Source organism: Lonchura striata, chromosome 7, assembly GCF_046129695.1.
Source record: "Lonchura striata isolate bLonStr1 chromosome 7, bLonStr1.mat, whole genome shotgun sequence".
Lineage (NCBI taxonomy): Eukaryota > Metazoa > Chordata > Aves > Passeriformes > Estrildidae > Lonchura > Lonchura striata.
In genome coordinates this window covers 18,122,456-18,150,193 of record NC_134609.1, presented here as the reverse complement: position 1 = coordinate 18,150,193, position 27,738 = coordinate 18,122,456, and the positions used below count along the sequence as shown (strand labels likewise).

General features: G+C 34.7%; 1 protein-coding gene across 2 annotated transcripts in view; it reads left to right on the top strand.

Annotated features, from left to right (window-relative positions):
- Positions 1–27,738, top strand: part of ADGRA1 (adhesion G protein-coupled receptor A1) — a 253,537-nt gene that overhangs the window by 211,073 nt on the left and 14,726 nt on the right. For both annotated transcript variants that reach the window (XM_021536446.3, XM_021536447.2), the window contains 3 exons: positions 2,192–2,319; positions 3,242–3,365; positions 9,765–9,910. In XM_021536446.3, coding sequence (XP_021392121.3) covers positions 2,192–2,319; positions 3,242–3,365; positions 9,765–9,910 — 398 coding nt within the window. The remainder of the gene's footprint in view (positions 1–2,191; positions 2,320–3,241; positions 3,366–9,764; positions 9,911–27,738) is intronic.

Here is a 27,738-nt window from a genome sequence, read left to right as displayed (position 1 = left end):
CTGTTACTACTGTATAGTTACACATTTCTGAATGCAGAGAAATTGTGTACCTAAATTTACACCAAAGTGTACTATAGTATATTAAAATATAATTATATCAGTAAGAGCTAGAAGTAAATGTTTTATCACTTTCAGAAGATTATTTCTGTTTAAATTGTCCTGCTCATAATATGAGCTAAAATTGTATTGAACATTCCTGTTAAATAATCATTCATCTACCTTGAGAGACTTACTCAATAAAATAATTAATGGGGAGATAATGCAAATAAAAACATGGGAGAAAAAGGAAAGGGTGTTTGAGTGGACATTCAGAGACAGTTCTGAACCAACAGACTTTTAAAGAATTATTTGAAAGTTACAAAGTCATGATATCCTGATTTTTTATTCATGCACACAGGAAGAAAACAAGAATAAGAAGGCTTTAAGAGCCTAGGTCTGTCATGTTAAAAAACTAACACATCAAAAGACAGAGTTTTTTCCTCTTCTTTTCCATTTGTGATTGAGGGAAGAATAGCAAGAACTGACACCTCTAGTGTCAGCATAAGCTGAGTTCCTCCTTCAGAAGCAACTCCACCTCTCATCTGGGTGCTGGTGAACTGGGCAGGGCAGAGAGAGAAATTGTGTGGAGGACAGGAGTAAGAGAGCAGGTTTAACTGAGGTTTAATGTGCAAGCTGAGGAAGTACTTGAAGAAAAATAGGATGTGATAACATATAGTTAGCTTTTTGTTCATAAGTTATTTTTCATTTTGATGGTCCTTTTTATGTATGTTGTGAGCTGCTCTGTTTAGAACTGACATTCAGATGCAACTGGAGAAACCAATACAATTAATCTTAGAAACTTTAAAGCTAATAAAGAAGGAAAATAATAACTACCAGGGCATCAGTTACTTCAGAGGCTCATTTTAGAAGGTAAACTAAATTCTCACCATTTAGTAATTGCATATGAACATTATCTGCTTGTACGTGGACAAGTTCATATTCATAAATGATGGTGCGAGAAATCAGCTTTCTGCATGCAAATGCAATTAAACAGAGGTATTAGCATTACAGTCCCAGTTTCCTAAGGGGAGATTTCACCTCTGGAAAATAATGTATTGAATCTTCTTCCAAGTGAACCTAAAACTGACAAATAAGAAAAAAGTATTTTAAATGTTTCCCAATATTTTAAATGTTAGAGTTTGCTGCATTGTCATATTCAGTATTATTTCAGATTTTAGCTTTTTCTGCTGGGATGTATATTCATTTTTATGTGCAGAGTTAATGCCACTGCACATGGGAAATGGCATGAAGATGACACTCTGTTTGCATTCAGGTGGTAGGTTTTGTGTATAAATCTGTGCAGAAATGTAGTGTCACAAGCAAATGTGGCTTAATGCATTACAGGGAATGTAATATTTGCTCTAATACAGATAGTCTGAAGACATTCTGTTTTATTTAATGGGCTCCTTTTTCTTTCCATCCATCGCACCTCCAGATTTAGCTCTCCTAAATGTGGAATTTAGAATGGGAATTTAATAAGGTTAATTTTACAAATATATCGATAGTCTTTCATTGTTTTTCTTGAAGAATTGTGTCACTTTTGAACACTAACATGTTCAAAAGGAACACATGGATCTTTACTTAGCAGTTAATATAGCTGTCCAAGTTACTTTTTAATTACAATAGGGAGTAGAGTACTTCCAACTAAGTTGAAGGTCACTGGGTTACAGGAGTTGTATCAACTGGTAATTATATTTGAGTCAGTTGATAATTTGGATGTATTCTCATAGGTTTTTTTTTTTTACTTTGAGTGGTTCTTCTGCAGCCATATATATGCCATTTAGAGACCTTTATGGTGATTTGAAATTTTGGGCTTAATATCTTAGTAAAATATGGTCATAAAGTTCATGTTATCAGAAGGACCAGATACTGCTAATGCTGGGAAAATGTAATATTGTGTGTATTTTTTCAGACCTTTTTTTAAATTAGGATATATCTGCTCGTACAAAAAGGTTAATTTCTGTCTAGCAAACTGTATGCAGATGAGGAAGGAGCAGTCTGTTATTGCAAATTCATGAACTGCATTAAAAGTTCTTTTTTTTTTTTTTTCCTGCCCTTGAAAGGGAACAACTAGAAATGACAGGACATATTGGAGTGACGTCTCAGTTTCACACATGCCTAACAATGTTAAATCATTTTGCTCTTTCCACAGGATTTTAAGACAGTGCTGTCTTTCCCCCAGTACCCAGGGGAGTTTCTGCACCCTGTGGTTTATGCATGTACTGCAGTTATGTTGCTGTGTCTATTTGCTTCCATTATCACCTACATTGTTCATCACAGGTAAGAATTCCATTTTAAGCATATATTAAATGGTCAGCATGAACTTTTATAAGCCTCACTGTAAAGATAAATTAAAATTATTTTAATTACTGTGGGATAATAACAGCAGCAATGTGATTTACACCAGAGAAATCAAAACTAAGTTTATGTTAACCTTCCTTAAGCTGTTTCTGAGCTTTCCTGGCACGTATGTTTAAATCTTTTGCACACTTTTCCTAAGATTTCTACATTCAGCAATTTCTATATTCAACAATTTAGTATAGAACCATGAACACTATTAAGTTGTTTTCTGGTAAATTCCAGTCGAGCAGTCCTTTGGTCAGCTACACTTGCTGTAATGGCTTTTAAGACCAAGTTTGGTTGGAAGACTGGTAACTATCATTAGATTAAAGAAACTTTCTTTGTCTTCTAAGTTTGGGGTTTAGAAAACTTATGTTTTCTTTGATATGAAAAATTTATATAAATGCCATTTTAACTACATACTTCTGGTTAAAAACCATTAGCAATTTAAACGAGTAGGAATGTATTGTGCTGTAGCAGCTGCTAAATATTAATTATATTAAGTTAATGCAATGTTTTCTGATCTTCAGCTTCCATTTAATCCTTTAGAGATGTCTTGTTAAAGTTCTGCATACATGAAGCTATGCAATAAGCCTTTTGCTTTTAGTACTCTACTTTAAGTGCTTGTTTGAGGGAGGAAACTTTAAATCAGTAGGCTTTTATGATTTTTACAATTTATTTTACCTTTTTATCATTTATTGCAATGCTATATAGGTCAGACTCTGTCCTATGGGTAGATTGTTACATAGGTATTCAAGAATCTGAGAATTTTATTATATCAAATTAAGTGTTTTTCCCAAATAGTAATCATAATAAATACGCTGGGGGTTTGAACTTTAAAATGTGATTTTTTTTTCAACAGCACAATCCGAATAAGCAGAAAAGGATGGCACATGCTTCTCAACTTTTGTTTCCATACTGCTCTCACATTTGCTGTTTTTGCTGGTGGAATCAATCGCATTAAATATCCAATTATATGTCAAGCTGTAAGTATCTGTTTTAGTAATTCTTACTAATAGAATTGAATCTTGCAAATGAGTTTTTAACGTAATATTGACAGTTCTCCTTATTTTCTTATATTGTTCTTGTGTCCTAAGTTTTTCAAAGTAAACTACTGTAAGTATGTCTTCTAAAGACCAGTACTGGGATGTTGAGTGTTTGGTTGTCACGTGAGCTTCTCTAAGAGGGTGATCAATGTATTAACTTCTCTGAGGCTCAGATTGCCTCATTCTTTTGGTTTCGGCTTTTTTTTAGAAAAGCATTGACAATCTTGATATTTCTCTGCTGTACAGGATAGTTGAAAACTATGAATCCAGAATACTTCTGTCCTTCTTGTACTTTGGATTGAATGTGTGGGACTAAAGTTACTGCTTCACTTTTGTAACACATACACTGTTTGCCTGGGGATGGCCCTGGCTTCTCTGGATGATCCCTAAGAAGACACAGCATACTTGTGATTTATGGACTGTTGCACTGCTGGACTGTTTCACATCTCTTGCCTCAGCATTTTTGGGGCAATAGTGTGGTGAGATGCACAGACAGGACTGGATTCAGCTGCTCTGAATATAAAGGCTGAGTCTGTCCAATGTGTAAAGAGAGTAATTTCAGTCAGCTTCTGTAATGTCTGTAAGGGCTTGTTGCAATTTGTTTGTCTTGAATTTTTCTTCCTCTCAGATTTTGTAGAAGTGCACCAGGGCTCATGAATGTTGTTGGTATTTTCCTGTAGTAAAGCACTTTGTTTAGCCAGTGTTTTCCTGGATATTTTGCCTGTTACTAAATCCAGTTCTGGTTGCCTTGAATGGGTGTAAATAGCAAGAGTCAGGACCCAGCAGCAGAGTCACTGCAAAGCTTGCATAATTAGTGTAAGAGTTACCACTCTTACAGTGTTCAGTGTTCATTTGGAAGCCTTTTGTGTATCCCTGTGCATATCCATCAGTAAACAGCACATGTGTGTCTGCAAGCACTGTGATGTTCTACATGTGAAGTCTACCTGTGTATTACATGATACTCATTTAAATAACAGTTGTCCACTAGATTGAGAGAAGTATCTCACAATATCTAGTGTATTATGTCCTAATTAATTTGTAAGTTCTAGCAAATTGAAATATCACTTACCATTGTCTTTGACTGCAGTTTGCAAGTGATAGTAGCAGATTAGTTTGTAGGGCAGCCATGGCCATGTAATTACATGGTCACAAATGACCATCTGTTGTTTCAGTTGTTGTCTGATTATTTACTTTGCAGCTTGCATGGTAGCAACGTGGTATTAACAGCTATAATGAAAAATTGATTGAGATAAATGTGTTATTAATAGCCTTTTAGAAGTAGTACATAAACTACAGGGGTACCTTAATAAAGTGCATTATCAGTGGCATCTGTCTCTTGCTGTGGGATAGGGCCAGATCCTGAGCTGCTGAGAAATGTGCACACCTAGTGAAACTGAATTGAACTATCCCTATATGTCTGCTAACCAGTTTCATTAAGTTATGTATTTACCTAATAATATGCTACATCAACAGACAATATCATCAGTAGTTACAATACAGGAAAGACACAAGACAAAGACTGTCCTCTATTTCCTGGTAGAAATTGTCTGATGTAATTAGACAGAGCTAATGGGTGAAATAGTCAAAGCAATCTAAGACAAGGCTCCAATAGCTAGTAATAGCTGAAAAACTGTTCACTTTGAGGACATCATACCCAGCCACAGATCCTTTCTTGCTTTCTGAGTGCAAGATTTTCAAAATTGAGTCCCAGCACCTGTGTCCTGTGATAACCCTCAGACAATTACTCTGTGATTTAATATCCAACATGCCAAAGCTCTGATACTGGGGCTTAAAATATATTTGTGAAAATGTTACTGCTTCAAGCAGCACTAACATATTAGTTATACCACAGGTGTAATAGCATCAGTTGCCATTCCAGAGGTATCCTTCATTCTGCTAAAATTCAAAGCACAACTTCAATCTTCAGCAATGCAATTTCACTTTTCATTTCCCAAGTGCATAGAGAAAGATTCCAAGTGCAAGTATTTTTTTGTCCCAATCACAGAAATGTTGTATAAAAGCCAGTCAACCACCATCTTTCCTATTGTAGTTATTCCTAAATCTTATGCAAAAAATTCACTGCAGCATAGTTATCAATGTGAAATAATAGACTAAGTTAACTTTTATCTTTCAAATTTAACCAAAAAAGGTGGTTCTAAATTAGCTTCATTTGGATCACCTTCTGTCTCTAAACGAGTAGTTACAGGTTAGTTTTAAACATCAGGAATTAATGCTATGGAAATGGGCCTATTTTCTGTGATAGCTGGAAGAACCTTCAAATCCCCTTCACGGCAAAACAGTCACACAAAAAAAGTCTTTTCAGAAATGGTCAGACATTTATTTTTATGTGGAATCTAAAAATCTAAAATTCCCTTTTAAACCTGCATATCTGTTTCATAGAGGATTTTGTATAGACCTTTCATTTGCATATGTGCTCTGCAGTCTTTATGATTTGCAAAAAACCTGATGCTGGAGTGCTGGTCTAGAAGAGGTGATTGCATCTCCACACAGTTCCTGAGTGAATGAATCTACAGGCTCTTTAGATTACCCTTGGATCTCATTCTGGGTATCACTGAATGTTGGCTGTTGTAGAATCCAGATTCGAGTTTACTGGCAAAATCTTTCATGCAAGTCAGAGGTTGTCTTAGGAGCAGCAGGGCTAAATCAGAGGCAGTACACGACTGGAAAGGTGCTTGAGCCAGCCCGTGAGCCCTTCCATCTCCCAGCTGGGGCCTCAGGTTAGGTTGCTTCAGAAGGCAGAAGAAAGCTCACTCCTTTCATATAAAGAATGAGAGAGAAGAAGACACAACTGTTGCTGGATCACTCCCAATGTATGGGAGGCATCAATTCTGTACTCTCAAAGATTTCTGTTTTGTGGCTTCTACTTCAGAGGAAAGGGTGATAGCCATGAGTTTATGGATGCTAGGGGATGAAATCATCAGTTAAACATGTTGAAGCATGAAGAATGGACTTCTGGGCACAAGATTCAGGAGGCAGAAAAGTTATGGAAAGAGACAGAATCTTATTTTTTTTTAATTGCATGATCACTCCAATCACATCTCCAAAACCTCTTTGGTTTATAAAATAAAAGCTTCCATGTAAACTTTGGCAAGGCTCAGATCTCCTTCTCCCTGATGAATGTCATATGTGAAGCTGCTTGTGAATTCATTTCTGTAAGGCAGTAGATCTTCAGCAAGAAAGGCAAAGCTCATTCCATACTAGGCAGCAGCCTACAAGTTCAACTCAGAAAGTTGAATTTCTTGTTCTAAATTTTCTACCTGTGAAGGGAGCATGAGGTTTTGCTAATGCTAAATGTTTAAAGATCATTAAATAGTCACATCAATTGGTGTTACAGACTACAGAGAAATTCCTGAGCCCCTTCATCTCACAGAAAAGAATAATTTTTGTTGTGGGATTAAAAGTTTAATCAGAATGTTTGTGCATATCTGTGTCCTTCTTTAAATAAAACTGAATTAAGAAGTACAGTCTTATCTGAAATATGATTACAATTAGGAATAAAAAAAAATTAAATTAAAAATTTAGGGAAAATGAAGAAAATTGTGTGCAACTTAAAGCTGATCAAGAGACGTTTTGTGCCAAAATGCTTTGCATAAACATGTATTCTGGTCATTGCCATGGTAACTGCATCATATGGAACTTAACTTATCTCTAGGGTACTGAAATTTATTGAAGGAGCACAAACAGACAGCATCTTCTTACTGAAGAAAAGTATAATCTTCTATTCAAAAGGCTAGTGCTTATTCCCAAAGATAAGAGTTCCAAGAACACAGGACATGTTAAAAATTAATCCAAGAAAATTTTTACCATATAACTGTGGTTATTAAAGAGCTTTTAGTTGCAGTGTTCTTTTCAACGCATATATTCTGGCAGTTTTTTCTGTACCACTTAGCCTGTCAGGGTAAAACCTTCTTAAAAATAGGGGTTATCGCTTCAATATTTCCAATTATAATCCTTTATTCTGTTTGGGAAACTCAACCCTTTTCATACAATTTTTTGTGAAATACAAAAGTTCTGCTAATAGTGAAAATGGTTTTAAGTTATCACTTTAGTATTTAATTTGTATATAGCTTTTGGCCTCTGAAGCTTTACAGAGGTAGAAATGCAGTAACAAGGTACACACAGGTGAATTTGTACCCTGGGCCTTTCATGCATAACCTCAAGTTTGCATTTAATAAAGAGTCAAGAAAGACTTTAATGAACAAAACCACCTTGGTCTTTCTGTTGAGCCTCATCCCTCCCTCCCATGTCATGAGCTGCCATCTCATGTATTTCTGCTGTAGGGCCCAGGTGTCTCCCTAGCCTGAGAGAGTTAGAAAGAGGTGATTCCACTGGAGGGGACAAAAGAACTTGCAGCCACAGTCCCCAAGCACAGCAATGAGGACAATGCATCTCTGTGACGTTATTGATGTCGGTGAGGAGATGAGGAAGGAGGAGGCAGAGAGCAGAACCCAGCACTTTGAAATACTGAACTTTCAATGGGAATTGTGACAAGAATTTTTTTATCAATTATTAGTGGATGAATAATAGCAAAAATTCTGGAATTTAGTGTAACAGCTCAGTGCACCCTTCCAAATTCCACACTTGTGCTGTGTCATGTCAAATCTGTTAAAATCTGTTAGTCATAAGGAGGTCGAGTATCTTCGGGATAAATCCTTGTTTCCTTCCAGCAAGAAATGCAAATAGTTGGGGTTTGTTTTGTTTTGATTGTGTGGTTTTTTTGAGTGAGAAGTGTGAATAATTAAAGAGTTACTACAGAGAATGATAACATTTTTGCCTCCTCTGTATTTGTTTGATTTCCCCATATATCAGAAGTAACTCAGTTGCTGAAACATGAGCACACCATGAAAAACAGCAATGTGATGCAGGTGTGGCATAGCTGTGATGTTTTCAGTCATTTCAGTTCCTCCTCAGAAGTTGAATAAAATTGTTTTGTTGTACTGTTTTTAGTTCTTACATTCATTTAAGTGGCTGATGATTTCTATCTTTATGGTCATATATGTTTTCAGAATTTCACATGTAGGTGCCTTTTGACCTGGAATTCATTTCAACCATTCTTATTATTGCAGATAGTTGTGTGAAAAACAGAATACATAACAGCAGGGCTATGCTCAAATGAGAAAGAGGTTAGGAGCTAAATATCTAGATATTTTCCAGTTCTTTCTCATTATTTCTGCCTCTTTTTTCTTCCCCTTTTCTCATCCTCCTGCGTCTGTGCTTATGCTCCTGTTCAGGGCATCCCTACAGAAACTCTGCAAGCTGCCTGTGAACCAAGTCCAGACAGCAGCAGCCCCTGAGCTGGCAGCATCTGCCAGCTCATGATACACTGTTGTCTCATTCTCTTATTTCTGCTTCTTTTACCTCAAGCAGCAGCAGTGATGAAGGCTTTATATTCCCTTGTCTAACGTGGCAGACAAGTCCCAGAGAAAATTACAAAGGGTTTTCTCTTTATGATATTTGCTGCTATCTTCAAGTTTTGAGCTATAATACTAAATAGAAACAAAATGCATTTTTTTTTTCTTTACCCATCAATTATTTTGAGTAAAATGAACACTGGTTCCAATAAATCATTATAATAGATTTGTGTTAGCTTTGTTCAGCAATCCTCTATATTCCTTAAACTTTTATGTTCTTTCCAATTATAGCAATATTTTACTTGTCACTGCAAAATGTCAGGTTATTGCTTCAAAGGTAACCTCATTTTATATAATCAGATGCAGACTTAGCTGATATAATAAAGCACTGGAGATTGGATAAAATTCCAATTACTGCTTCCATAGTAATGAATAACAATTACTAACATAACAAAGATTTTAGCATTTTAGAGGTGTTTGTTCTTTGTTTTCCTTTCAATGAAAAACACACCAGTTTCTTGGAGACAAAGTGATAATAACATTATTAGAGTTTGTAATTCTTTTTAAGGGGGGGGATACCAAGAGCTATCTTTTTATTTTTTCATTCTGTAGACAAGTTTTATTAAAATATGTCTGAAAATAATCTGGATTTATCAGTGCAAATAGCACTGATGCCATTTCATGAAGTCAGCTTTGCCTGTATATAGCAGAAAGGGAACTACAGCAGGATATTCCTGAAAAGTTAAAGGAAATAACATAATAGTGAGCAAAAATGCTGGCCTCTCATTACATTTTAAATTGCATTCTTGAGATAGGCTAGCAAAGAGTACAACACAAGCTAAGAGTCACATAATTTTAAATCCAGGTGTAAAATGTTTTCCCTCTGCCCTTATGAAGTAAGGTTCTTGTAAAACTCTTGTTTTACTGATCCATTTATTGAGTTGTTTAATTGTCCACTCTGTTTCAGGTTGGCATAGTACTGCATTATTCCACACTCTCTACTATGCTATGGATCGGAGTAACTGCCAGGAATATTTATAAGCAAGTCACAAAAAAACCTCAGCCTTGCCAAAACGGTGACCAACCTTCTTATCCAAAGCAACCTCTACTCAGGTATGAACTATTATTTTTTTAATCTCTGCCTAGAACATATCAATTATAAGCAAACTCTCATTTTATTTCTGTATTTTTTACTTTTTATGAACTATAAATAGCCACCTAGGTGTGTACAAAAATCTGAGTATTTATTGTATGCTGAGCGTTGACTCTACTCAGAGAATGGAAATATGCAGAACTGGTATTGGTTAAGTTGAGATACCTTTATCTGAACAGGAAGAATTGAAATGTTTCCAATTATTTCTTACGGAGGGGAAAAAAAACCCCAAAACTACAACTGGCGTGCTTCCGAGCTTTATTTAATCATCAGAAACTGTGTTGTAATGACCCTTTACCTTTATCTCTTCTGCTCTACCTCTTGCCTACACTTGTATTGAAAGCCTAATAACCTGATATCAGCCTTGCTCATTCCCCATCAGAGATGTAATGCTATTACAGGAGCCACTGGAAGTCTGCACTCCCTATCAGCTCTCGCTGGAGCAGACTCAAATGTGTCTCTGATGGCATCGCAGGTGTAAGACAGTGGGAGTTCTTGCCAGATGCCTCTGAGATGCTGAAACTCCAAGCCAAAATAGTCAGTCTGCGCAAGAAAAAAAAATTAAACCCTAGCAAAACCTTACCACAAACCAGGATTTCAAGCCAAAGGCATGAGAAGATTAATTCATCTTTTTTAAGCCTAGTTATCAAAAAATTACATATTAGTCAAAGTTATATATTGTCCCTATACAGGTTTGGGAGGGAGGCAGAAAAAGAACTTCCAGAGGACAATTCCTCCTATCCATCTTGAATATTTTTGTCAGGACAGGATGAATTGCCTTATGGAGGTGCCTCTTTTTTCCCACAGATCGTGGACAAGTCTGAATGGTCAATTTAGCCTAAAGACCTTAGTTTTATGGTGGAGGTCTGGAAATGTGAATTCTACTTTTTATGTCTTTTCTGTGAAAAATCCACAATGTATTCTTTCAAACATATGTAGACTATTTTGTTTTAAACACAAAATTTTTAGCCAGTAGCACTTATAAATGACTGTGTGATGGTATCACAACTTGTTAAAAGTCTGTAGGAAGATTGAGTTTTTCCATCTAATTCTCCAGAGTAAAATTTTTACTAACATGTTTAGTTAGAAACCTAGCAAGTTTTCTTCTTTTTAAAATACTTTATTTTTAGAGATGAAATTGATTAAAAGTAATGTAAAATGTATATTGTGATGAGAGTAAGTGCCATATTGATCCTTAGCTTTGTTAGGTGTAAGCAAGAGGATACTCTTTCACTAAGAGTGCCTGACTTTGCTAATCCATTATTTACTACACCATTCTTCAGAGATGAGAATTTCACTCCTTCAGTTACCAGCTTGTGGCAAAATGAATAATTGCCAATTTTCAAATGCTGCAGTGTGACTATGAAGGTAGAAAATTGTTACAAGTTACATAGACCCAGCATAGTGTATGTTCTTCAAATTCAAATCTTGTTTGAGTTGGAAAACAATAGACAGTCAGGTTACAGGAAAGATTACTCTAATTAGAATCTTTGTTGTACCAGTCATGTTGAGGTTCCCAGACAGTGAAAATAAATAGTAGCTATTTTAAGTTTAGCAATAGAAATGATAAACCACCTTCTAGCTGCAAGAGAACATGGGTATAATTGTTTAATAGCTAAGTAAAATTATTCTAAGCTATTTTTCTCCCACAGGGCACCATGTATCTTAGAGACACAGGCACTGAAATGTCTAATACAATTTCACAATGGTTAGCACTAGTTTCAAAACAGTAATGATCAGTTTCACTTCATGTTGAAAACAGGCATAGTATATGTAAAATAAAGAATCACTTTAAGCAAGAAAATGCTAAACTCATAATTAATAGTTTGTTCTTTTAGAATGATAATGATCATTTTTGGGGGCATTTTACCTTTCCTGGTTTTAATAAAATTAAAGTCTGAATTATTCTTTGTCATAATGTTTCTGTAAAATCCATTAAGGATGCTTACATTTCAAGGAAGTCATTTATAAGAAATATTTTAACTAGTCAGTGTTCTTGTGTCTATAAGCCAATGCCAGCCTTTATACATATTCCTCAAGTACTTAGGGGAAAACATCTGAGTTTGGGTGAGGGGGTGTTAATTTGTCTCCACTTGACATCAGTAGATAGCTGAATAGTATAAAGTTTATTCAAATGGAGATGGAGTTAAGCTTTATTATATGTCAGGACTATCAGTGATAGGAAGCAAATTATACAGTCTATGAGACACTTTTAAACAAGATGTAGTTTTTCAGTGATCCTGCTCTATAGACTTAGAGAATATACAATACAAATTTTGGAATGTGTTTGGCAAGAGCTCCATGCTCAGCTGTTGCCCTTCAGTCTTCTTTGGTAAGGGATGTATTTGACAGAAGATGTTTCCAGTTCATGTGTGAGTGTTTTTGTATTCCTTATATATGCGCTTGCTGTAGGATACATAGAGGTACCTTTTGTGAGTTAGTAGGTGGGATCTAATGCCAAAAATCAGTACATAAATCTATCATGTGGAATTTACCAAGAAATCATAAAAATTGTCTCACCACATTTCTTTCGCAAAGCTTGGTCCATTCTAAAAAGTAGCTGAAATAGTGAAAATAAATAGAATAGAATATCTGAAAGGAGACCTTACCTGTTAGTAGAAAAGGATGTAGGTTTGTAAGAGTTGCTGCAGTTTCTCTGCCTGCTGTTTGCATATTCATCTGCAGAAGCAAGACAAATGAAGTGCCCTTGATCTTTTTCTCCTACTTTTCTTTGAGCTGTAGCAATAAGTACCCTATTATGTAAAGCTGTGGTTCTTTATAAGTTTTCTTTCTTCTAGATAGAGTGATCAAATTTGAAACATTTTTGCGGACTATTTTGACTTAATGGCAATATGATTTTAAATATTGCCTCTTTTTATATGTTAATCATATATTATGAGATACATTATGTACACTGTACATTATACAGTATATATACTTTATTATATGTATTATTCATTAAATACATATTATCTGTTAATTACAGAGTTAAACCCCTGAGGGCCTATCACTTTGATGATTGGAACCAACTGTAACAATCCCGGCATTTTTCTCTAAATGTGCCTAGATGCTAATGAGGTAGATCAAATTAATGCATCATTGAGTTTTGTGTATTGAAATTCTGAACCTTAGCACTTCAACAGATAATGAAATTACTTCCTGTAAAATATACTCTCTGGTATTCTTAATAGAAATAAATAATTCTATCTGTTCATCCTCTGTGGACATTTGTTAAACCTGGCAGAGTTTAGCTTCTGACTCATTTGAAGGCAGATTTTGCCAGCAAAGGCAAAGGGGCATGCAAGATTCAGCTATTACTGCAATGTACAGAACTTCTTATCAGCCCAAGCTGAGGCACAGGTAGTGTTAGTTTTTGTGCTTGCTATGTGCATGCATTTTTCATGTGATGCTCTGTACACATACAGATTAGACAGAAGTACAAACAAGCAGAAAATACTTCTGAAATATATTCTGTTAAAATCATTTCTTTCTAGAGTGACAGGAAAAAAATCAGATTACTTTCATTTTTAATAAGATAACTAGTGAACACAACTGCATTCTAAACACTAAAAAAAAAAAAAAAGCTGCTAGCTGGGCCAGAGATTGGTGATAAGGAGACAGATAGTTAAGTTTTATCTCAAGGTTAGGTACAAATATATCTCCTAATGTTCTCCTACCTCTTTTATTCAATGGATATCTTGCAAGATAACTAATATGGCAGTGTTCAGATTACAGAGTCCAATATCCCATATCTGTCATGAAAAAATATCAATGTGCGTAAATAAGGTTGCAGAAGAAACAGCAAAACAGATAATGGTTGGTGTCGCTGTCTCTGTTGAACTTCATCTTATTTTTTATGCAACATATTTTGATAAGCTTTTTAAAATGTTCTTTCTAAAAGTGTGTGGCTGTTAGGAAATGTACCTCATGTTCTGCTCTTTAGAAAAATTCTATATCTAGCTGTAGTAGCAATTTCAGAATGCATTGTGCCCTTTACTTTGTATTCAGAGGAGTAGCCTTAGTACTATAGCTAAAAAATCATAACTGAGGCAAAGTGAAACAGTTTTCAGCAGCACACACAGAGTACCTACAGTCAATACCACTGGCTTCAATTAATTTCTCTTACTGTTTTCGACCTTAAGTAACTTTAAGAATAATTTTTAGAATAAGAAAGCTGATTTCCTGTTTCACATATTTTGAAATGTCTTAACTGTCCTTTAAATCTGCACACAGAGCAGACCTAGAAGTGCAGTTGTTGAGAATAGGAGTAGTTTGGTCAAACTCTACTAATCTGCTAATACATTTTTACATGCAGATATGAGTATGGATGTCTGCTATTCTATACGAGGTTGTATATGGGCAAGTTTCTGTACATCATCTGTCCACTTCCAGAGTACAGAGCAATGTCTGGAAAGCAGCAACAAAAGGGGTCTTCCCACTGAGCTGTTTGTGGTGTAGTGGTGACTAACAACCTACGCCCTGAGCTCCTGCAAGGTGTGGTAGTGCTGCATCTTCCCCTCTCCTTGGGAGTGTGGCAGCTCTTCATGTTCATTCCCAAGCTCATTATTCCTCTCAGCTACCTAAACATTAATCAGCAGCACCCAGCTAAACATTAGCTAAGTATCTCTGAGACACTGAATTATGCTAAATCCTTTCGCTGCAAAAAGGAGAAACCACACTAAACTTTCAAATACGAGAAAATCCTCTTCTGGTATTGTCGACTAGTCCTGTGATGTGGCTCTTGCCTTACAGTTAGGGGATTTTGCAGACTTGCATGGTACCACAGGGGTCATGGCACCCACTTAGTGCTTTGTTCACAGTGTTAAACCTGCTTTTCTCAGGATGAACATTTAGCTGCTTGATCTGAATTCTGACAAGCTGAAAACCAACACATGGGCACAAATGGATCTATTGCCTAACTGCTGAGAGAGTCCTGAGAGAGCCTGGCAGGAAATGTTATGACTTCCATCACAAATTGATTATAGGAAATTTTTTACTGAATGAGTTACCAATAAAGCAGGCTGTATCTTGAATATGAGTTGCACACAGCAATCTTCATTATGTCATTAGAAATTGTCACGTGATATTTTTGCACCATAATGGAGTTACTAAAAACATTCCAGTTATAAATACCAAAGACTTCTTATATTTAGCTTTTAAAGAATGATTATGTCCAGATAAAAACTCTAGAATAAAAAAAAACTAGCACTTTCTAATATTCCTGAGGCTGAAAGGGTCTTCAGAAAATGATCTTTGTTAATGTCTCCTATCATTTATAACAAGCTGGCTACAATTTATTGCAGCATGATAGCAGTGTAATGGGGGATCAGAATTTGACTATGATAAGAAATATTTTATTGAACATCAGGTTTGGCAAATCTGTTATTTTTTTGGCCATGCCCTTTTCTGAATCTTCAGGCTGAATCATATGAAGCAACATAATTTACATTCTGACAGACAGAGACATTACTTGTCCCCTTGATACCAGCAGCTCTGAAATGCAGTTAAGTTCTAGTGCATTTTTTATTAGTTCTGGCTCTCATGAATTCATGTCTTCTAGTACTGGTGACGTCCGCTCCACAAGTACGAAACAGTGATTGAGAGAGAGGGAGAGAGAAAGAGGTCAGATGAAAAGTATCATTTGCAATCCATTGTTTTCTTCTTTGTGATATGCTCTTAAAAATTAACTCATAGAGTTTTGATCCATGAAAGCCCATCTTTCCTTCCCGTAGAGAACATATCAAACTTCCTCTATAAAGTATAAATTTAGACCTGATTATCCCAAGGGATCATCTGTCGTTTTCTTAAAAATTCTCTATGGTTTGAGTATGTTGAATTAAATGGGAGCTGCCACAGGGCAGAATTCTCAGGAGCCTTGAGGAGATCTCTCTAGTTCACTCTATACTATTAGCATAGACCCAGTTGTGTCAGTGCAAAGTGAAAATGATGCCTCCCTGCAAGTAAGGTTTTCACCAGATGGATGAACCATGGCATGGTAGGCCAACAGTCTCTCTGAGAATCTGCTCCAGGAAGTTGACTATAATTTAAGTACTTGATTGTATCTTTTGCTTACAGGACAGAATATTTAGATGTGGGCAGGGTCAGTAATCAGGAAGTTTATCTCACATTTCTGATATTATAATCAACATTTCTTATTTTAGATATGGGAAGTTAAGACTGGAAATGTATATTATTAGATAATTTTTAAATTGTGCAGTAATTTTTTGCAATCCTCATGTATTCTCAAGGCTGCTTATCACCTCCATACTGTAAGTTCCTAAAAACAACGAAGTGTGTAACAGCTGTTTTTATCAAATGGCTTGTGTTGGGAGGGACCTTAAAGATAATCTAGTGATGTTTCTTAGATACTAGCTGCAAAACACTATTCCCATGTTTCTTTTTTCAATATTTGTCATATTCCCAGGAAGGAGAAAGGCCATATTGATAAAAGAACTTTTCTAATTTTTTTTCATTTAATTAATTGCAATTGAATGTAAGAAAAGCCATGTTTCCCTTCCAGTTATTGTGTTCATTTTATCCACCAAAGTAAGGCTTATATTCACAACATCAAAATAAGTTATGTTGTTATATTGGATATTAAAGTAAGGGTAACAGCCTTTTCTAAGTTTTAGTTTGATTTAATTATATAGCTAATATTTTGATCAATGCTTAATTGCTTCCAAAGACAATTTTAATACCTGTCATTCAAAGATGACACAACACAAGTAATACAGCAGTACCAACAGAAATGATGATCATTATAGACAGATTGTGCTCTGTCTAATCAGCCCACCAACTTAGGCAAGTTCTCAAAAAAAGCAAAAAACACCCCAAACCAACCAAACAACCAAACCAAATCAACCAAAAACTTCCCTCAAACAAAAAGAATTAAAATGCTGGAAGGAACTTTAGCCAGAACAAACAGAACAATTCTGCCCCTTGAGGTATAAAAGCTAGAGATAATGAAAAAGAGAAGCTTAAAAACAAAACAAGAAGTCTGTATATCACAAATTAAAGGGAGAGACAGGATTGCAGAACCTAAGGGTACTTGGAATTTGGTTTGATACTTCAAAGATATACTATTTAGCATGATCACTCTTAAATGCTGATATATGTTCAGATGGAGTCAAGGATGTAGCTGAAAGGTCTGCAGTGGAAAAGGGACGAGAGACTGCAATGAGGGAAACATTTTCATTAATTCTTTTTACTGAATTTCAACTTGAAGTTAATTTTATTTCCATCAGATGGGGATAAAATTATCTTTGGTCACAGATAACAATTAATTGAAGTTTGGATTAATTATTCTACACGAGAAAATTTCCAGTAAAATGAAAATATTAAAACAGCATGGAGGTCCACAGTAGCAATATATTGTCATTGGTATCCTGAGAAAGTGGTTGCACTTTGCATAGGCCATGTAAATATTCATTGCTGACAACATTGCCTTGCCAGGGTATGGTGTCATAGCATGGAGTTATTTTCCTGCCAGCTCTTCATCAACTAGAAGAAGTGATTAGAGCTTTTCTTCTCCACATTCAATGTGAGTGGTTGAATTGTGGAGTTATTAACAGAAAGATGGTAACAGAGCTACTTGCTTTGCTTGTAGTTCCATTTCATCTGGCTTATAAATCAAAATTCCAAAAGTTTGTTCTCATGGGGTCATTGGCAATACTACTCTTCAAAACTGACCTGAAAGAACCACCAAATGCTTTAAGTGAATTTGAATGCACTACCAAGACTTTAAGTGAATGATCCCCAGAGGATAGGATCCTCCTTGATGTGAACTGATTTCAAGAGCATGTCAAAATCAAAATAGAAAAAGGATTTTGTTGCTGTCATAACTTCATTAGCTAAGGTACAGGTGAGTTGCACGTGATGTTGACACTTTTCAGAGTAGAAATACAATAATACCAAATCTTTGACAGATGTTAAGGTAGAATTTTCATCCTCTTTTTTTAAAGAATGGTGTCTGAGCTACTTAGTATAGGTGAAAATAAATGGGTTACGAATATTGCGAAAGAAACATATGTTCAGCTTAATACTTGTAAACAAGGTATTAAACAGCATAGCAAGTCACTTAGATCCATTCAGCTAAAACTCTCTCCACTGTTATGGCTGTTGACAAACATAGCCAATAAAAGAAAATTACCACACCTGAGTGATACCTGGGCATTTAATGAGGAAATTATGTGCTTGGGATAGAAATTAACTGCATGGGTTATGGCATTTTCAAGATTTCAAAACTATGCGCTTCCTGAAGACTTAAAATCAATTCTATTATATTTTCAGCTTTGAAAGGCTTGAACTGCAACATGCTGATCTGCAGTACTGTGTATTAGATTGAATTTTCAGCTGCTTTTATCCTGAATTCACATCTAGGTATTTCCTGGAAATTCAGAATTCTTGTCACAGTGTCCCTTGCCTCAGTAGCTTTTAGGATTTGAGCTACTCATATACATAATTGTAGAGGGTAAGTTAGAGGGTGGGTAAGCTTGATAAAATGCTCTGTGCTTTGATATGCTGCCCCAGGCAAAATGTAAAATGCTGATTGGAAATTCTACAAGTTCAAGGATTTTTAGAAGATAATATATTCAGACTCCAATCGGGGCTTTGTGGGAAACTTTATCAGATTTGAAAGAACTAAATATTTTCTGAGATGATTCTCTGGTGTCATATAGATTAAACTTGATTATGCAAAAATGCTGTAAAGATTAATGTATATGATCTTTTCAAGTGTGCTTATTGTAATTGTATGGACAAAGAACTAAGCATTCCCATCTGCATGAAATTAGATTCACCACAATTACAGAAAAGAATATCTGACTTTTAATAGTAGATGATTGTACTCATTAATTAGTGAGAAAAATTAGTCACATTAGATATAAATTCTTTTTTACAAAAATTATTCTGTGAGAAAGAACTTAAAGTTTGTTACAGGACACTTGCATTAAGTAGGCATCTATATACATCCATCCTAACTGTAATGAAAACCCTGATGTTACAAGAAAACATTAGTCATGAAGATTTATAAAGCATGTTGTGCAGACTGATAAACTGCAATGTCACAGAAATGAGAACACTGCAGGCAGCCAACAAGTGCAATATAGGATTGTGCAATAAATAGTCTGATAATAACTGCAGTACAGTACAATCACTGTGCATTTAAGTTATAGCATGGCATAGGACATAGTAGGTGTTGCATTTACCAATACATTGCTACTGTTCCATAAAGGCATTTTGGCTAAAAGATATTATCAGATTCCAAGAGTAAATGCTGAACCAAAAATAATGTTTATCTTAAAATATGGCTTATCTTAAAATAAACTAGCAATAAAACATATATATGTGTATTTTTATGCACATATGTATATATATTAGTAGTGATAGTTTTAAATACGTCATTTTAATTTTTCATAATATTTTTCTTTATTAATGAATGGTAAAATTCAAGGAAATTAAATTATATTCCTTGGACAAACAAAATTGATGAAATCACAGATATGCATATTACATTAAATATATTGGATCATATTTATGTATAACTGTTGCAAATTCAGTTTCAGACCTGGCTTATTCTATGTATAGTTCCTGTCAAATATGTGTGATAATCTCCGATTTATGCCTGTTTAGAAGAAGGGCTTAAAAATCTTGGGAGGAAAAGCTGCATTAGATTGATTCACTTGGTTTTGAGTTGAGACACCATGGAAAATTATACATAAATTTCCACTGATCTCTCTGATATTGTACATCTTAAGTTGTTGAAACCCATCACTGGAAATGTGGAAGATTCAAGTTAGTGTTCATTAAAAATCCAAATGAAAAGGCATTAAAGAGTAAATCATACAACAAATAATAAGCTTAAATTGCAGTAAGAGGTAAATAGGTTAATATTAGGAAAATATTTCAACTTACAAAAATAGTTGTCAATTAAAACAGGTTACCTGGAAGGCTGGGGGAACTCTGCCCCAAGCAATTTCTTAACATAGATTAGATAAAGCCAAGCCAGTCATGACAGATATTTAATGTGACCCTGACTCAGAGCTTTTGAGTAGACTAGATGATCTCCTGGTGTTTATTCCTGCCCTACAATTCTGTTACTGGTAAACCAAGGATTTTTCCTAACACTATTTTCATTTTTCAACTTTTATTTGCTGCTGAATTTCTACAGCCTCATTGGTCTCTTAAGAAACTCCTGTGTTTCATTATGCAAGCAAATTCTGACAGAAGGCACTTTGAAACTAATGTGTTCCAAATATGCCTTCAGTGTTTGGAAATGTTATGAGTCTTGTAGAAACTGGCTGCTGATCCTGCAGGTATTTTTATTCAGGTACCACCTTACTATATAAAACATAACAAAAAATTAGGCCACCTTCTGCTTGGAAACACATGCATTCACGTTAGGTTTTCAGTGGGAGTTACACATATTTTGTCATAGGAAGATTTTGGTTCACAGGTTGAAAATACTGCTGATTGCTACTTAAAAATAAATTTTGGTAAATATTCTGTCATTTTAATGATGCAGATTAAAATATTTTCAAAATATAATATCTAATATACCTTAGTAAAATAGAATGTCGAGATTAAACTTTATGCCTGTATTGATTGAGTACTCATTCAGACAAAGGGGTAATGCCATTATTATTGGATAACACTTACTCAGAGAATCACTCAGGATTTTAAGGTTATCAGAAAGTGAACAATGGTAAGGTTTTCTGTGAAAGAAAACTTGAGCACACAAGATACCTGACTTATTTATCTATTGATAGTAAGAGATACTTAGTATTGTTTTAGCTATTAATTGTCAGGAAAGAAAACTATTATTACAGAAGACCATTTGTGTTTAGTTTTTAATATTTGTGAGCAGTGTCAAGAAAAAGTCATGAGTGGTCAGTCACATGATCTTGTTGCTTCTTCATATTAGATGAACTTGTAGACATCACCAGGAAAAAAAAGTATTTCTACAGGGAGAGTTCATTTCCATTCTGGAATTCTATATCTGGAGATACTGATGTCTCTAAAACCCTTTTTCATTAATCCAAAAGAAAAGGAGCAAATTGTGGGTAAATCACAACTTCTGTTTTTTGCAGAATAGCTAATCCATGCTAGCTATCATTTATAGGTAAGGCATTTTTGGCTGTTGAATGTGGATTAGCGTACTCGTATTATTGTCTTATAAGAATATCATTAAACTTGTTTACTTGTATATCTCAGTCTTCCATTAGAGGTGCTGAAGAAGCAACCAGTTATCCATATTCCCTCTTCATGCTTCTAAGAGAATGTTTTCCAACTGGAGAGAATATTTCCTTCTGAGGTTCTGGCATTGCTAAATCCAATAATTGTACCTAGCAAAGCTAGGCAGCCTTTTGACCCAGAAAGCTGAGCAATGGGATGCTCTTAGAGTTTTGTGAAAATGGCTGTCTATGCCTTTTCAAATCTATTTTTTCCAAGTTCATAACTTTCTGGAAATGACGCATTGTTTCTAGCTTTTAATTAATATTTATTTATTTATTAATGTTTATAAAAATAACTTCATCTCTGCTTTTCCTTTTCCTTCAAAGTTTTATCATCACTTCCGGTTGAGTGCTCAAAAAAACCCTATTTTTTTTTTAAACTTAGCTTTTGACCTTTTTATAAATGATGCAAAACCTTTATTTTTGCTTCTGGTTAAAATCTGGAATAGGGATCATCAGAAATAGATTTCTGTGTATGTCAGCTTTTAAAAAATAGGAAAAAGCAAATGTTCATGCCATCACCATACATAAAAGATTTTCCATAGCTCAGCTTAGTAATACAAAGACCGACAACAGCAAAACCCCTCAACATTAAAGTTAAAAATCAGGGTTGACATTCATGAACTCATGCAATTGTACCTTTGTTTCTTACTTTTCAATAGGGTGAATTAAGGACAAAATGTCAACCTGAATTTTTGTCAATAAATCTAAATCTCCATGCTTTTGTGGAGACAGTCATTAATTGAACAGTACTTTCTATGGGTTGATAGCAGGCTAATCCATAATAATTTTTCCTAATATAAAATTAAAAAAGCATTCCTTGCTACCTCTAGATTAGAAGACTGAATTACATCCTATGGACTGTGAAAGAGAAAGTGTTTCAGAAAGAAGCCAAAAGCCTTAAAACCATCTAAAAAATAAGTTATTTTCAGCGTGTTTTAATGCTTCCCTGCTGCTTGTTACATTTAATAAAAACTTCTTGCTAAGTTTTAAGTTCTTGGCTACCTGCATATCTGTCAAGATGAAAAATTTGAAGTTGTAGAAATGGATAACATTGCATAAATCCTAATGTAATATTTTCTGCACAAAAAACCAAAAAAGTCAGCATTTTCCTTTTTGCAAACTTTAGAGATGAAACTTCCCTAAGGTTCTTTACAGGGTAGATTAGATTCTGAAAAAGAATAATGCAGCTGTGTAGTACAAAATTAAGCAAGTCTGCATGTCACATGGAGTTTGATTGAAGCGAGTGGGGATAAAGCACTTGGATCAGTAATGGGTGCACAACCTATTAAATACAATAATGGGGTTTGTACAGAGCTTGAATTTCTCCTTGGTTTCAATTGGTTTTGCCCAGTTTCAGCCACAGGTGTGAGCATTGTTGGTGGGATGTGGAGTGGGGTCTCCTGAGTTTCATTGTCTCCTATCTTGGTTACATTTCAGTAATGCGTTGCACTGTTCTAAAGAACTCAGACTTTAGAGACATTTATTTGAAAATTTATATTGAAAGTTTATTAGAGATTTGAAAATATTTGAAACACATTTTTATTGAAAAATATTCCGAATAAATTTGAAAATTTAGGAATTTTCAAGTTATGCTCACTCACCTGTGAATTAGTCCACTCTGAGTAGTACATATGTCTCAAATTACATATTGGTATATACTAGAAGAGCAGTGGTTGAAAGAAGCCTTCTCTCAGCATTGACAGCTGGTATGGATGGAGCCTCATAAGACTGAAAAGATAGCAATGAATAATAAGTTAATTATAGTGTAACAAAAAAATAAGATTGGCAGAAACATCTATAAATCATTGAGTTTAACTCTCCTTTCAAAGCTAATCCAATTTAAAACTGAGCTCAGGTTCTCACCTGGGTCAGTTTTGAAAATCTGCAAGGGCTTCTTTCTCTTGTTCTGGTTCTATATCCTTTTAGCTTTCATATTGGATGGACCCACAAACATGAAATGTAAGGCCTGAAATAAATAATAAAAAAATCACCCAATCCCATCAAAATTCAGGAATATGTTACAAATTGAAATACATGGAAACAAAACTGTCATTATTGAGGGAAAATTACCTCCTTCATTAGGAGGTAATGAAATGTGCTTAAAAATGTTGGAATACCACCAAAAAAAGTCAAAGAGAGAAGTTATTCACAATTATAAAATTAATAGATTTTGGATTTCCACTATTTTCTTTTTGTATTACTTTATTACAGTGTAAGTAGTGATTGCATGTAGAATAGTTGCGTGTTCCAAATGTTGCCAGCTGAAAATGGGTTTTTCATTCATGGAAGATGACAACTTTTTTGCTATGTCTTCTTATTCTGAAAAGGAAAATAAGATTTAGAAATTATTATGCAAGAGAGATGCAGAAAAAATTCTGATTGGAAAAAATTAAAATGTTTTATCTTTGTATTTTGAATTTTTTACCTGACTTATATTTTGAAGCCTCACCTTTTAGATTTGTGGTGCATAAATTTTCAGACTCTAATCTTTGTGGACTGCAATTTAATTGTTGAGGGAAGTATTCTATTCTGTCCTGCTGCTCTATATAAGGACTAAGATTTTTTTTTTTCCCACCAAGTAATTGTGAACAAAGGCAATATAAGGGTAGAAAGAAAGCCGAAAACCAAAAACGTATATGTCTAACTAATACAGGCACCTTGTACATAATAATTTATTTGCAGTCTTGGTAAATAAAGCAAAAATCTGTGCCTTGCCCTGGCTTTATCTGACTGTTTCCAGATGGTTTTCTGTATGACTGAAAGCAGCATCAGTGTGAATGGACATCACGTCTATTACTTTTTCTTAACTTTAAGAGATGCTCCCTCCTCAACTCATGACCTGTGGCAAACCCTAAAAATACTAGAACTATTAAAAAAAAAATCAAAATATTTTAAAATGGGATCCAAATTAAAACAAAGAGTCCCTTGCTTTACCACAGAGGTCTTTAGAGGAATTCAAAACCTGCATGTATGCTTTCATGTTTGAAAAAATTCCTTTTGGGAAGCTGTTTGATCTCTTCTCTAAAGATGTGGGTTTGATATCTGAAAGCTTGGTAGCTGAAAAGATTCAACAGAAAGGGTTTTGTGGTTTCCATGGATCTTCTGTGTAAATGCTTTTCAATTTTAAATGGCCCTCTGGGTTTGTGACTGAATACTTCTTGTAGACTGGGAAGATTTAATAATCCAAATCATATTATTTTTATTTAGTGTGTGGTTTCTTCATGTCTTAAACAAGACTGTTTGTCCTCTCACTTTGCCTGAGGATACATCTTGCTAGAGCTGTGTGATTAGATTTTAGATACATGCAGTTGAAAATAAACCCAATTACCTAACTAAATGGAAGGTAGCTGTAAATTGTGATTAGCACATAATTGTGAACTTCACAATTGTAAATTGTAAAGAGATGCAGAAGTTGGAAACACTAAATGTTTAAATTTGGGGATGTAGCACCTAATTATTAACAATAGTTTGAAGATGAGGCTTTTATTACCTTATTGGTAAAATTCTCAGAAACCGTAAGAATGCTTTAATACTTTGAAATAGTAATATTTAAAAGCCAATATAAATATTTCCAGATATTTTCTGTAGATTCTAAATATGTCTTGAGTATGGTGTATGGGTTTCATTTAAGAATATGCATAGGATATGCTGAACAAATTTACCACTGTTCTGTACACTTCATGAGAAGACACTTTATGAGGACATATAAACCTATCAAATATGACTCTATCAAATAGTAAAAATATGTATGTTGCACGGTGGCCGTAACATTTGTAACTTTAAATTCTTTCTGAGAGGACTTGAACAGTAACAGCCCACTCACTGCTATGTGACAGAAGCCAGCTGATGCATTCAGCAGTTTTACATACAATTATATCTGAAGCTGTAATTTTCATTTTCATTGAAGAAGGACAGTTTGGGTTTTTTTGCAGAAATGGCAGATTTCATGGGGCAACATTAAATTTCCTAAACTGATTACTTTAATGGCTTGTATCAATCAAACAGGCTATAAAAGGTTCTTGAAATGTTTCAGAGCCATCTGAAGAGATAAATATGCTTTTTAGCTTTCTCCCTACTATATTCTCTCTGTAAGTAGTTACACTAACATTCCTCATTCAGGAATTAATAAAATAAACTAAAAATTGTGATATTAATATAGAAAAGTAAGATATTTTTGAAGACTAAATTTAAGATTCCTGTTTGCTAAGCTTTGAACCATTAAAGCTCACATTTTCACATTTCGCCTAGAATTATCTGTAATGGAAAAATGGAAATTTATTCTTATTTTTATTTTGATCCCATTAAAGAGTTTGTTTAAGGATGCGTCTGTTGTTGAGACTTGTCATGTCTAATAACTCGGCTGTAGCTGGTCTGAGATCAATAGATATCATTAAACTTCTCTAGGTTCCACATGACTGACTGGGCAGGTGAATAACAAATATAAATACCTCGACATAAGGGAGGGCTGAAGTTACAGAGAGATGGCATAACTGTGGGAAAGATCTCAAATAGACCTTGCAATGTTTTAGACACCAAAAACAAATGTGAAATTTGTAGGAAATCAGATTTCAGTTTTTCCCACGCCCACATAAAAGTTCAGCTTAGAAAGCTAAGATTCTGTATCACCTGCCCTTTGGATTTGGGGTTTAACTTTGCATCAGAAGATCCAAGGCTTGCCAAAAACGTGCAAATTAACAATGTAGTTTCTTTGGAAACACACATCTTTAAAGTGGTTCTCATATTTTTCACTTTATTCTAAACAATTTTAACTCCCCCTGGCACTTTGGGCAAAGATCTTGCCCTTCTTATAAGATCATTGACTTATATCAGAGGAAAAGAAAAAGAATGCATGAATTTAGAAGAACAGAATTAGCATGGTCTCTCTAGAGCTATTTCTCATGAGTTCCTGTATTCTCTTTTCATTGTCTGTTTGCACACATCTGTCTTAAATGCTCAGCTGAGCAAATCTGAGAAGAAGGCTGCTGGGTCTACCATTAAAATCCCCATCTTTGTGACATTGATTGCTTGGTCATTAGTATTTTCTGAATGACTCTCTGTGTGTACATTGAAAGAGTTTCAGAGAAAATAAAACTGAGAGTATTACTCCTATGTTACCAATGAATCTCATGCAATCAAAATTATTTAGGTCTAACTTGGCAGTATAGCTCATAATAAAAATTAATGCTTCAGAATATCTTCTTTTAATGCAACAAATATACTTCATAGCTAAATCCAAAAATATATCAAGCAGTGAATAAATAACCTCTGAATCAACTCTCAAAGCTTCTGTGAAAGTTAAAAATATTGTCTTTTCAGGTCATCTGAGAATTACAGAATTTCAAAACGAGGACTTGAATGGTCTGCTTAAACTTTTTAAAAATTGCTGCACAAGAAGTAACCTTCTTTTTGAGAAAAAAACTTTGCCTAAAAAGCAAGTGAGAGTCAAAAACTTAAAATGCATGAAACACAGGGGAATTCAGGAAGTTATGTTGGTCACTGCCATAATAAAATATGGGGTTGACATAAATTCCTTTTTAAAAATATGATTAAAAAATTTAGTCATAGGAGAACATAGACCAGAACCCCTTGTCAGTGACTTTCACAGTCAAACCAAATTAAAATATATGTCTTCCTGATAGTAATTCTATTTGGTTCCTTTGACAGCCATAATGAAATACAAGCTCAAGTAAAACCAAAGAAATCCATATTTCCTGTTTAAAATGCAAGGTGGTTCTACTGACAGTCATAAGACATTGATACTAATACAAAGTGATCTGAGAATTAAATATGTGACAATATAGGAGTACAGCACTTATTATCTTTACACACTTTACTTTTCATTTCACTTTCATATTATATAAAATGCCATTGTCACATAGAGGCTGTTATCAAAATTTCTTGTCTTGATGAGGGTTGATAAGTTGATGGCTCTTTCCTCCCCTTTGAAAGGCAGAAGGACATCCTGGTGGTAATTGACTTTCTAGAGGTGTACTGCAATGCTCACTGAAGCACTTGTGTTTGATTCAGTAGGCTGGAACTGAAAAGTGATTTCAGCTAACAGCTCCACGCCAGAGGAGTCAAATGCCTGGAAAAATGAGGTAGCAATGAATACTTCCAAACAAGGGTATCAGCCATTTTGCTGCTAGAAATTAACTGTGGAAACAGAATTGAAAGGGCTGCTTTGTTCTCTAGGGATAATATGATTGTGTAAATAAAAAATACTTAAAGCATGAGTATTATTTCTCCTCCCATGATTTCTCTCCAAGCATTACCATAAACAGCCTTCTCTCTATAAGCATCATACCTTTGAAATTTTTCAAGTATTGAATCTTTAAGAAATACCAATAAATATATTTTCCTTCTCATCAACATGATGCTTAATACTGTACTTACTTCTTTCCTTCAGAAGGGCATTCAGGATGGATTCCTACTTACCCTGACTTAAGTTATTTATTCATTAAAATAAGCAGGAATAAGTCAATAGAGCTAAACTACAGCATGGATACCCTGTAAGAATCATCTCTGTCTGATTTCCAACAGCCCCCAAGGCATTC